Genomic DNA, 13,286 nt, shown 5'->3' with positions numbered 1-13,286 from the left:
AGAAATATAAAAAATAGGTGCTTGAAATCCAAGGGCAGAATGCAGTGGGCTTGGTGCTGCTTGGGCACAACTCAACCTTACATGACAGCATTACACCCAGCTTGATAAAACTTGCTCTCTTAAACACATGGAGGGAGGACACCAAACATAAAACCCCTTCATGTGGCAAACAGAGCTGTGAGAGCACAGAGAAGTCTGATTTTAAGGATTTCCTGGTGCTTCTAGCAATGGAGCTTAGATAAAAGCAATGCATCACATCTGACTCCTTTTATTGTCAGAGCACTGAAGATCAGTGAGAACAGAAAGATTCCCTAAAGCAAAGCAGAGGGCAGCGAGGATGATGGCCATTCAGGACTGTCACGTTTCCAAGCTGGAAGTGAACTTCTATGAGAGCAATAAGTCATCATCACTTGAGTTGAAAATAAAAAACGTTGCTTTTAATTTTAAAAAAATGGGAAGTCATTTCAGAAGGAAAACTGAAACGGAGCATCAGGAAGCAAAACCCCAGAGCGTGGCAGCCTAGGGACAGCACTGCACACCGTGCTGGTGTAGGGCACCCACTGTGCACATGGGACACTCGCTCTGCATGCCCACACGTGCTCTGCACACCCACATCTACACCTCTCCTGCAGGCAAACCAAAGCCTGCAGCCGTGCTAGCTCACAGCTTTTCAACAGCCTTAAACCCACCTGAATAAATCTCCGCAACCTCCCATGGTCTATAACGTGTGCAGGTCCCTTGTCCTGACTTGTAACCCCCCGAGATCTGTTATTCTTCTCTATCTGTACGTGTCCAGGCATTGCAGCTCAGCCACTGAGTCATTCAACAGTAATGGCTGAGGGCACCTTGTACTCATTTCCTTTGTTTATTCTGTGCATTATATAAAGCTATAGGCAATCCCCATTTCCCTTGATAACATCAAAAACAAACTCACACCCAGGGGCTGCTCAGGAGGATAGGACTCCCACTTGCTCCCCAGGCACATGCACTCAGCATTCTTTGGCATCACTGCTGCAGCCCGCAAGAGGACATGGCTCTGGGCACAGTGAGGAGACAGCAGCCTCCAGCACCCATTGAGATCAGCCTTGTTCCTGCTGGGAACCAGAGGAACAAATCTGTTCTGCTGTGCCCCCAGTCTCCAGAATAGCAGTACTCCCACACCAGGAAACTACGGACTTTCTGCAGCACTACTGTGACCTTTTTTATTTCCATTATGCTTTTGACTCCTTCTACACTCCTTCTCTAAACAAATCTCCAAGCTGCACAAACTGTTTCTTGTAAATAATACTCATCTGACATGGACAAGGAAAAAACATAATAAGAAAAAGCTTTTGCTACTGGTTCCAGCTTGCAGCAGCTCACAGCTCAACTTCCACCTGGGAGCCCTGAAGGCAGCACAGTGCTGGAGGGAAACAGAAGGAACAGCTGCAGCATGGGCTGCCCAGGGAGGTGGTGGGATCACCATCACAGGAGGTGTTCAAGAAAAGGGCAGATGCAACACTGAGCCATGTGGTTTAGTGCTATGGTGGGGATGGGTTGATGGTTGGATTATATGATCTTAGTGGTCATTCCAACCTTAATGATTCTATGATTTTATGCTCTGGGCATCAGATTTGAACCTGCCCTCCCCAAAACTAAAAGTTTATGTCACAGAGGAAGTTTGTGCCACACCTCAGACTGATGTAACACAGTGATTGGTGTTAAAGGGTGAACAGTAACTTCCCAGCAAGCCCCTTCTGCTCAGCTTTCAGCCACTTTCCTACCATTGGACAAAGTTACCTTCCCCTCCTCCTGGTGCCATCACACACCAATGCTGTCCTCTGCTCTAGAAGCATCTCTGGATGTCTGGACCCCACTGAGCTCTGGGAGGGGTTATCTCAAATACGTGAATGTGAAAATTGCACTGTAAGCACAAAGCCAGGAATCTCTTTTGGGTTTGTGCAGGATCCAGATGCCCCATGCACCATTGATTCCCTCTCTGCAACATAACATCTTTAAAAAGTGCTTTGAGCCATCATCATTGCAAAGCCACTACAGCATGGGAACAGGCTGACTCAACAGAGCAGCACTACCTCCCTCACACTGCTCCACTGCTCTCAGCACATGGCTGCTGTAGGGAAAGAGGTGGCACAGACAGAGCTGGGACCCCCAGTGCCAGCAAGAGATAACATCCAAGTTGTGCTTGAAGTGGATGGGGAGTTTGGGGAGCGCAAGGTTTCCTCACTCTGCAAGGCACATCTCAGCCTTGCTTACTCCAATTGGGCATGGGAAGATTTCCTATCAGGCACGAGGATGTTTTGCTACCTGAAGCAACGCTCCACCACTGCCCACACATGCCAGCCAGATCTGACAGCAGCAAAGCACCCAACCCAACCTGTCCTGCCCATCCTGCCACCCCCCACAGCATGGCACTGCTGCTGGAGAACCTCCCTGACAGTATTACATCAGCATCAGGGGCCATCAGAAACATGACAGCCACACAGCAAAGCGACTCAGCAGGGACAGCGCAGCCATTCGTATGATGTGATGGTTTGAGTGGCAAAAAAATTAAGTGAAGGATCCTGGGGAAGAAATCCAGCAGGCAGAATGTGTAAACAGGACTGGGACCAGGGCTGTTGTTTACTGGTTGGAAAATGTGAGCGTGAGGCATGGACTACTTGGTGATGCAGTTCCTGAAACAATAAGCAAGTGTTTGCCATACAGAAACTGGATCGTGCCTGTTTTCTCTTTTGTTTGGGGATTTATATAAGGATGGGAGGCCATGGCCATTGGATATCAACTAGCTTTCATGCGGGTCACATTTATGGCTTCTAAACCATGCAGCTGAGCAAGCCAACCTGCATCCTGAAAATAGGGTACAAAGCCTTTTGTGCACCAGCCTCCTGCTATTCTTGGGTTATCAATAAACAAGTTCATTCTGTAATCCTTATTTTCCTTCCTGTTACTTCAGTAACACAAGGTATCACAATGCCCTCACAAAACCAAGTACCACAGAGCTTGCAGAACCTCAGGGAGAGCCTCTGAACTGGTAGAGGAACACTTGCACTGAATTCAGGCTTTGAATACTAAGTTTGAAGGATCCAGTTCCTGTGGCTGACCGGGAATCCTTGAGACAATCATTTATTTTAATGACAGTTTCTTGGCCCAGCAATGCAGGTTTTGAGGATCAGGAGCTATCTGTAGTTAAGCTCAAGGAAATGGCTTTTTTATTTTTCCATACCTCAAAACAAAATATTTCATGTTTCTGTTAAAAATGACAATTTTAATTAAACGAATGCTTTTGTTGGATCCAAACCTTATCTTTTTCCTCTCGATGTTTTACTGGTGAGCTAAGGAAAAACTGCCTGAACAACCCTGCATGTTCCCCCATGGGTCAGCCTGACAGAGTTCCAGATAGCTCAGGGGACAGCAGGTCCAGCCCAGGGAGAACAACAGGACTCTGCAAAAGCTGTCATCAACTGCCACACCTCACAGCTTTTAAAACAGTGGGGTTAAAAACCACTGATGGAATTATGCCTCTCTCAGTGGGTACCAGCCTGAAAAAGATCCTAACCCTAAAGCAATGATCGGGTCACCATTCTCATACTCTTCAGTTTCTTCCCTATAAGCCTAGCTCAATATGAGGAGTCATCTCTCTACACGTGCCTTAGCACTTCATGAGGATTCTATAGCTGAGGTGAGACACAACCACGCGAGAAGGCTCTGGGGGTGCCCTAATTAATGTAATCCCTATTTCAGTGCGTGCCAACAACTTACAAACCTGAAACTGCAAGCAGTCCTCGGCCAAAGCAATTTGTATCATCCTTGAAAACAACTATAAAATCATTTGTCATGAATCCTGACTGTTTCTTCTCTGGCATTGTTATCGTATTTAAGAAATGGAAAATGAGAATCCAAAAACCCTTTTAACCCCTGTGTTTCAACCCTTGTGTTTCTCCTCTGGAGAAGGATCTGAAACAATAGACATTGCAGAAGAAAGCATTTAGGAGTTCATTCAACGGTGGTTATTTCTCAGTTTTAACTTGCTGTGTAAAACCTCCTTTTTGCCCTCCTCCTTCCAGGAATTTCCAGGAAAACAGCACTGCTGGGCTGAGCTGCAATGCCTGCAGCTATGGCACAAAGGTCTGAACCTCCCTTTACCAGTAAGAGGTAAAGCATCTGCAGGCAAGCTGCAGCCCAACCACACCTATGTGACATGTGCTGAAAAGTTGTAGCAGATCATTTCCTCTGAAGGTCTTCAGAAAACTTGCGTGGAGTGAGGAACAACCTGGTAACAGAATGATGATGTGCTAACAGAGGGCAGAGCTGGAGCTTCAGCCCTGAGAAGTGAAGCCTTCCAGTTGGGCTCAGTGGCACCTGGTCCACCATACTTTGCACAGAGAGGTGGTGGTGCCCCATCCCTGCAGACACCCAAGGTCAGGCTGAACGGGGCTCAGAGCTCCTGCTCAAACTGTGGGTGTCCCTGCTCATTGCAGGGAGGTTGGACCACATGGCCTTTAAGGGGCTCTTCCATTTCAAACCATTCTATGATTCTATATTAAATTGGAATATATGGAAGATGTGAAAGAAGTGCTCCCTAACCTCAAAAAGGGTTCAGAAGCAGCTAATTATCCCAACTTTGGCAAAAAGCAAAACACTATTTCCAGCCTGTCAAGGGCTGTCAGCAGTGCAGCCTTTAACTGATTAGTTACTTGTCTTCATCTCCAGGATCTCTCTATCAGTAGGATGCCTAGAGGTTCAGCAGCACTTTACGCTCATCTCTTAGAGAAGTAGTTTGGATTCCAACAGAATTTCCTGAAGGAAGTCACCCACTGCTGATCCCCCATGTACGAACCCATCAGATGTACAGGACAATCAGGACTGCCTCTGCCCAGCTCGCTGCTGGCTGCACTCCAAGGCCTTCCCAGCATGGTAAATGACTCACCCAGGACCTTCCTTCCCTATGAGTCAGGAGAGGTGAGAGCCCAGTTCACCACTGCTGAAGGCAGAGCCTTCATAGCACTCACAAGGGCTGCGTGTGCTTTTTCCAGAGATTAGTGGTGGCCACAGTGCAATGATGCAATTCTTCCCTTCTTTTTTCCATAAGTGGCTGCTACATACCAGTCAAAACCCCACACAAACAGTTTTTCCAAAATATAACTGCAGTAGTCCCTTTTGAATTAAAAGGTATTGATCAGGTGTTGATTGATCTTAATTTTACAACACTGTACTGACATGGAGGCAAACGTTGATCAGAGATGCATCACTCACATCAGGAGCTTTGCAGGGCCACTGCTTCACCCCAACAGTCAGCCCAAAGCAAACAGAATGCTTCGGGATCATGCAGCCCCTTCTGCAGGGAGCCTTAATTTCAGGTCCTTAGAGCCCACAGTTACCCCCCTCCAAGGCCTCTTAGCCACTACATGCACTTTAGGATGTAAGTGCCAGCAACAGGCTTCCCTACATGCAATTCCATTAATACCAACTGTAATCAATGAACACTGTTGTTAACGTGTTGTAAAGTCTTCTGTTGTTCTTGGCATACACACCCTAACAAAACCTCCCTGGCAGTCCATTCAGTGATTCTAATAAGAGAAACATACACAAGGGAGATGTCCCTGATCCATTTAGCAGCAACCAGGCTGCATCACGGGGGGATGCTCTGAGCACAGAAAACCACCAGGTCCCATTGAGCCCTCCCAGCTGCTGCATGGCTGGAGGGGCTCTCAGCACAGAGGCTGCCCAGACACATGACTCAGGACAGAGGCCAGCATGGACTGTGTCCCCAAAGTCACCTAGATGAAGCCAGGACAGAAGCAGACCTACAGAGCAGCCACGGGCAGGAAGCTGGAGCTGAAGAGCACAGCCATATCCTGCACCTGGAGGAGCCACTGGTGGGCATGGATTCACACCATCATGCAGCAGCCATCTCTCAGTCTGCCAGCAAAGTTTCAGAAGAAGCTTAGAGAAAAGCTGTCAGCTGTGGTTACCTGCTCCCAAGCAGCCAGGGAGGAAGGAACCTGACTGAGCCTGCAGAAGCCAAAGGCACAGAGCCCTCACCCTGCAGGACAAGGCTGCAAAGCTGGAACAGGGAGCAGGGAGAGAACTGCACAGCGTTTGGGCCCCAGCTCTCCTACATGGGGGTTTGCCCTGAAGGTGTCACAAGCAGTGCCACCATTCTGTTTTAATTCCAAACTGCAGCTCAGCACCGAGTCTGTCCTGTGCTGGGAAAGGTGTCCTCCAAACAAGCTGCATGCCACCAAGGCTGGCACAAGCTGCCACCCTGGATTTGTTCTACTCTTTAAACCTTTTCCATCAGTCAGCAGGTTCTGTTTATACACAGCAAACTCATTCCATTCTCCACCACAGAACCAGTCGGAGGGAGAGGGGCTGATTCAAGTTGTACTTCTGTTTTGAAACCTTTTTCTTTTCCCAGTCCAGACACAAAAGGAGAGAGCCGAGAGAGGAGAGAACCACAGCTCACCTGAGTACGTCGATTTCCTCATGCTGTCCCTTCGGGCTGCTCATAGGAACGTAGCGTGGTCAAAGCTCAGTCCTTTTGTCAGTGTGGGCACAGACAGGGAGGGGACACACCAAGTGCCACATCCACATGTGCGGGTGCAGCCGAGGGGCAGCGCAGCACTCCCATTAATTAGCGCACACCTTTCCTAATCTCGCACACAGTTCTGGGCTGTTCCAACTCTCCTGGCACGGACAGGGGTAGAGCAGGACGCAGCCTTCCTGGTGGTCGCACGTTGTCACCTCGGAAAACAAACAGGAGCTGTGAGTTATTGCTGCCAACCTCCAGCCTTGGGAAAACTGCTGCTGTCAGTCAGCGTGGCAATGGATGGAAAGCAAATTTCATGCCTCCAGCCCAGCACACCCCACGGCTTTGACTCGGCCCTTTGCTGCCAAAACAGCTCTGATCAGTGCTGCTCTGCAGCCCGGCTGATTCTAGTTCAAAGTGCATTATTGGCCCGGCAGCACCCGGCAGTGTAAACATCTCTTTCCTCTTTCTGTCCAGTCGTAAAGGGCCCGTGCAAGGCTGCAAGCCGAGTGAAACTCTCGTGCAAGCTCATGCCTTGAGGAGAGATATAGGGGAGCCCCATATGGAATGAGCAGTTCCCAAGGGATCTGGCATAGCCCTGTCACCTGGCTGTTACTGGGGAGGGGACTCAGCATGCAGCTCTGTCAGCAGAGCAGGAATGTGCCAGGTCACCCCCTTGTGAAATGCCCCTCAGACAATTAGTTATGTAAATGCAATAAAGCTGGGGGCACTATGAACACAGACAGCAAGAGAAAACAAGACTTGCTGCGACTAAAGGCAGACTGAAGTGCTGAGCAATTGCTACCAGGATTTCCACTGCCTGCTGGATGACTCACCCACACAAAGGGACAGAGCACGGGTCCCATCCACATGAGAAACTTCACCAGACTCAGGCAGGACTTCAATACAAAGGGATTTCTGCTTGCTTTTGGCATTTTGGACTTCTCTGCAGTAGGAAAAAAAACACTTAATGCCCCAAGCCCTAATGTTGGCATCCCACAGGAACAGAGCAGGTGAGCAGGACTGTGAGGCTTAAATACATATCCAAGCCCATGGTAACAATATTTGATTCTTTTCACAAGTTCTTTTGAAATTGTTAGTCACAATCCATGGAGGAGAAACAATGCACAATGGCTTGCCCTGCCTCACACACCAAGCAAGGGCAGAGCCAGGAGCAAAACCCACTCCCAGCACTCATCCTGTTGCTCTGTTCTTGCCCACGCCTCTCTGATGACCACAGTTAGTTTTAACACTCAGTGCTCATGGGGATATATTTTTGTAAGATGTCAGAAGACAGCGTTTCTGCTCCTCTCTCATACAGGTGTATGTGCATGTGTGTCTGATTAAGCGTGCAACGCAGTGCATGGTCACACACGTGTGCCTACTGCTGACAGCACTATCAGAGCTGCAATGCGGGCACAGCCTTCTGATCAGCCCGGCTGCACAAACACAAACCACAAATTGTGCAGCCAGCCCTTCTGCTGCGGGGCCAAACAAACACGATGAGACAGAAAATGGCTGAAAGGATTTTTCCTGAAATATCACCCAACAAAGGATCCTTTTCTTTGGCTGCCTGGGCCTCAGAATTACCGAGAGAGTCAGTACTTCAGCTCAGAAAGGCAGGTTAATGTTTAATACAATGCAGAGCCCACAGGCCTCAAATAGGTAAGGCATTTGTAGCTTTTCTTCTGTTTCCTAAGATTAGTGAGGGAATTTATTGTTCCTGAAAGCAAAGGATTCAGGCTCCTGGCTCAGCCCAGCCACAGCACAGGCAGGCACCACTGAGCCTCCTGCACCAGCCCTGCAGGACAACCCCACTCTCAGCTGGTGTACATGCCAACTCTCCCTCTGTCCTGCCCCAGCCCCTGTGGGAATCCCCTCTAATCACACATCCCACTGTGGCATAAGCGCCAGTGCTTGTTGTCAGAGGCTGCACCAACCTCATTCATTTCTGTCTGGCAATGCCCTGCTCCGTGCACATGCTCTACCCACACACACTAAAGCTGCATCTGCTGAGCCTACCCCAGCTGTGATGCCCTTCCCAGCTGATACATCTCATGGCTTTGCCTGCAGCATACATGCTGTAGCTTCACAGCAGGCACAAAAAGCATTTTCTGCAAGCAGAACGTGCTCTCTCTCCCCCAGTAGCATCCTCCAGGCAAGCACGTTCCCCAGCATGTGGGGGTCCTGCACTGAGATATGCAATCTCCCAAGCTAAACATCATGCAGTGAGCAGAGGAGGGGGAGCTGAGCACCGCCAGCTCCGGCTGGTGGGGCTGGGGCAGCGAGCCAGGAACTCAAAGGGTCAGAGAGAGGGAGAGACCAGGGAGATAGCAGCAACAAGCAATGCATAATGCAACCAGGAGCACAGAAAGAAGGAGAGAGTGGGCACCTGGGGAAAAAATAAAATAGAATCCTGTGGACTAGAATGAAATTGGACATAAGGGTATGCTGAGCTGTGCAATGCCTCTTCTATTGATTCATTCAATTGAGCTTCCCATCTTGCAAAAGGGGAGGAAAGCTGAGTTTTCTCAGGGTGCAGGGATGCTGAGTGTTGCTCAGTGCTGCCCTGGGGCTCCCAGGCATTGCTGGTAGGCAAAAGGCACTGCTATAGCAGAGCAGAGCTCCCCAGGTGATCAGCAATGAGAAGGCAGAATTTATGCTGCAGAGACCCGCGGTCAGCACAGAGCAGGGCTGAGGCCTCTCTTTGGGGAACAGTATCTGAGTGATTTAGAGGTGGAAACTCAGGTGCTGGGGCTATAAACCACCCACATCTCCTCCAGCTCTGTTTGTTTTATATATGATCCTCCCAGCAACGTTCTCCTGCCCAATTGCTCTTTTCTGGCTGCATGACTAGGAGAGAGAATGCAAAGTTTTCCACCCTGCTCTCTGCCAGCATCCCATCCTCCCCAGCACAGGGAGGCAGCAGCACAGCATCCAGGTTATCTAAGCAGAAGTTACAGCTCAGGGCTGACTTGTTACTATTTAGCATTGCAGCTGGAGGAACCTGAGGCCTGTCAGCTCCGAACTTTGCGTTGGTCTCTTTCAACAGCACACCTCCCCTGATCTTTGAGGGGGTGATAGAAATCAGCTCCATAAGCAAAGTTTCTGATGGCGTTCCTGGAAAACATGGGCTTTGCAGAGCACAGCACTTGGAACGCCTCACACAGTGATGGGCAATGACCTGGAACTGCCTTGCCCGCTTCTCCCACACCTGGGGGTAATCCAGCACAGGTCACATCCACAGAGCCTCTGAGCCCTGACTTTGAGCACAGGCACACACAAATCCTGCGTCTGCTCCATTCAGAAGCCTGGTTCTCAGACTTGCAAGGAGGAAATTAAGGAAAAGAGTTATAAAGTACATTTGGGGTGATGAATAATGGGGACAGGGCAGCAAGATTTGTCTGAGAGGAGCTCAGGTCCACACAGATGGAGAATCTCTTACTTAAAATTATGTCTGACGTTTTGGCTGAATCCATGTCACTGAAGAAGCAAACAAAGCCCATCTACCTGTCCCGTGGTACAAGGTAGTGTTCACCATTTGGTCCACATGTGTACAAACATGCGTGCAAATGCAGCCCAAGGAGGACAAATGCAAAGAACAGGAGGGACACGAGCCCTTGCCAGGGAGCACAGCTCAGATATTGCCATATTCCAGTTCTGAGCCACTTTGACCTGGATTTAATGCAGCCTCCTTTCTGCCTGCTCCTCAGTAAGAGGACACAGCTGCTCAGCTCCCAAACATCAATTCACAGTGCTCAGACAAAGGAAGCAAGGCAAGTGTGCTATCTAAAGCCTCGTGCATTAGCTCTCTGCTGTTCCTAGGGACTGATTCACTCCGTTAGGACACATCCAGACTCTCTCTGCAGTCTTAAATGCACAGGGCTGAGAGGTAAATAACTTAGCAAGGTGTTTCCCAACTCTTTTGCCTGTGATTCCATCTGACAGCACAGCACAAAGCCCCAGTGTCACAGTACAGTCATATACAGTCCGGTGGGCATGCTGTTCTCTTCTTTGGGCTGATGGTTATGGTGAGGAAGCAAATAACTTAATGAAGCAATTACTCATATCAAATCAGCAGGTTTTGTTCTTTTCTCCTGCCTTAATTATGAGGAACCAGGAAGAACATCCAATTACTTAGTAATGAAATTCTGCCTTGACTAAGATAACATCTGCTCAACCACAAGCTACATCAGATGGTTATTTCATAGAACAGCCCCTCCCATGGGTAGGGAAGGGAACACTCCAGGCTCACATTAAAGCTGAAGGGCCTTTTAACAGACAAAAAGGGGCAGAAGTCAGCACTCATACAGTAGAAGAAAAGCTTCTGGTAGTCTGAGTGAGAGGTCATAAGAATTTTGCATTCTGAATAGCAGCCACCTCTGAAAATAAAGCTCCTGAGAAGTGCTTCACAAGCTGACCTACAGGAATATCCCTCCTAAGAATCTTTGAAATCCCTCGGCTGCTTTCAGAAATGCCAACTGAGCACTTCTGGAACAAGCTGGAAGTCTGAAAAACAAAACCAGGTCAAAGTCAAACTCTCAAACCCCTCAAAGCTTAATCCATTTGTCACCAACGTACAAGCCAGTTTTATGGCTTTTATGGTCTGTGTTCTAGTGAAACTACAGGAATGAAGCAGGAACTAAGCTTTGTATCAGCTGTGCCCACAGGAGATTTGGATCTCACCTGTCACCAAGTGAGAACACCACTGGTTTTTGTCAAAGCATGGGCATTGCCCAAGGGCAGGGGCTCAGCCCAGTGCCTGCACCAGGTCAGGCTGGGTTATCAGCTCTGTTTGCACAAGTGCACTTTACAGAAGTGAGCCTGTGTCCTTGGGGAGGGAGAAGAAGTGGAGTGCTGAGCTCTGAACAGTTGGACTGACTGTTCCTGCTGTGCTGCAGGGAGGCACAAAGCATGGAGCAAATCTGCTGCAGGGAATGGGGACCACACAGCACCCACTGCCAACCTGCCCTCAGAGCAGTAACCAACCTGAGCATGTGCTAAGCAAACAGGATCATTTTGCTGTTATCGTAACTGCTTTTGCTTGGAGACACCCATAGGTATTTAGAGAACAGTACAATCATGCTTAAAGCTGTGCTTAATTGTCTGCTTGCTGTCATTTATGAATCCATCCCCAGATGCAGCCCCCAGTATGATTCACAGCATACTCTTCAACGCATGAACTTACACATTTGTTTTCCATATTTGCAAAGGCACAAGGTGTCCCTTCCCCTGCTTTGAAAAGGCAGATGGACCCTGCTTGTCTCTTGGAGGGAAGCACTTAACCAGAGCCGTGGGGCCTGCTAGAACTGGAAAAAGGGAGAAAAGGAACTAGAAAAGAGAATCAACAACAATAAAAGCCCACAGAAAATGTGGATAAAGGAAAACCACAGAAGGATCAACAAGAGCCTGCCTATAATCACTACCAAAGCAATTACAGAATTAGGGAAGATTTATAACAGACTGAAGAGCAGGATACTTGGCACACAACATGGAAAAGCTGTAAGGAGGGAATTCTGTATGCTGGCACCAAGCTCGAGAGCTGCAAGTGATGCAGCCTCAGCAGTTCTGTCCCATACAGAGCAAGCTGAGCATTTTGGATGTCTTTCCTCGTACCTCTCAGCTTCCAACTCTAATTTGGTCCAGGCATCGATTCCAGGTTTTAAAAACCAAAACAAACAAATATTATTTATGCAGCATGTTGAAAAAATATAAGGAGTGATTAATAATAGCCACTGTTTCCTTGATGCCATAACACGTGCAACTTCTAGCTAGTGTTTGCAGCTCTTCTGAGAGGAAATTACTATTATCCAACTTCACAGGTGGGAAAACAGAGGCAGAAAAGAGCTACAGAAAGCAGTTTGCTTAGCCCAGACCTATGGTTATAGTCCTGGACTGTTATATCACATATTACTCCCAGTATTCCTGGAAACTGGCGCAGGCTTATCTGGGATACAGTTATCCAGCATTACCTATCACTTGTCTTTTCTCTTCCATGTTTGCTAAGGACTATTTCCCTGTTGTTTTCTGTTCTTACATTGACATTGCTTTCTTTTCCATTGCTCTTTATCTTCCATCTATGTCTTTTAGTTCAGTATTCAAAAGGACAATTCTGATTTTGCAATCAGTGACTCAAATACCCACACAAGACTTCAGGCAGTGGACGGACCAACCTCTCAAAACCAGTTCACTCATTTCCAGTCACACACAAACCAGCCCTAAGCTCACGCTCAGTCCAAGATTTCTAAACTAACAGGGTACAAAGACCTGTGGAAAGCTCCAGAAGGGCCTAAGGGATTTTTCCCATTCACAGTGGCAGGAACAAATCCAACAGGCAGAGGAGCTACAACATTGAGTGTCTTGCAGGGTGAAAATCAGCTTTACTCAAAGCACAGTGGTGCCAGTGCTGGAACAGCCAGGGCTGCCTGCACGCCTGGCTCTGCACTGATCAATCAAAGTGAATCATCGCTGTGAGAGACAAGCTGAGAAGTAATTTAGAACTGAAACAAGCCTGCTGCTGCTCAGCAGGTAACAGCATGACTGGGATAACGTATCCTCCTCAAAGGGACTCATAAACAGACTTGAGAAGGAGGGAGCACGTGCTGGGGCCATGGTTACAGGAGGCTCATCATGCACCAGGTCCTCCAAGTCCCACAACTGGCAGTTCCAGCCCTGTTGCAGGAGATCTCCTTGGAGCCTAAGTATCTATTTTCATCTTCTACACTTTTGGAAGATATCCTAACCTTTACAAACCAGCTTT

At 48.3% G+C, this 13,286-nt stretch overlaps 1 protein-coding gene across 2 annotated transcripts in view; it reads right to left on the bottom strand.

The window, feature by feature from the left end:
* Nucleotides 1–7,465, bottom strand: part of SEPTIN9 (septin 9) — a 95,580-nt gene extending 88,115 nt beyond the window's left edge. The window contains exons 1-2 of one of the 2 annotated variants that reach the window (XM_090122073.1): nucleotides 7,363–7,465; nucleotides 6,464–6,741 (exon numbers count right to left, since the gene is read on the bottom strand). In XM_090122073.1, coding sequence (XP_089978199.1) covers nucleotides 6,464–6,485 — 22 coding nt within the window. In that variant the 5' untranslated portion in view covers nucleotides 6,486–6,741; nucleotides 7,363–7,465. Of the gene's footprint in view, nucleotides 1–6,463; nucleotides 6,778–7,362 lie in introns of those variants that run through there. The other variant, XM_090122074.1, reaches the window with a different exon arrangement.
* Between the last annotated feature and the right edge of the window lie 5,821 nt (nucleotides 7,466–13,286).

The sequence above is a fragment of the Phasianus colchicus genome, chromosome 20 (assembly GCF_987193195.1).
Source record: "Phasianus colchicus chromosome 20, bPhaCol1.hap1.1, whole genome shotgun sequence".
Classification (NCBI taxonomy): domain Eukaryota; kingdom Metazoa; phylum Chordata; class Aves; order Galliformes; family Phasianidae; genus Phasianus; species Phasianus colchicus.
This window is presented reverse-complemented; position numbering and strand designations above follow the sequence as displayed.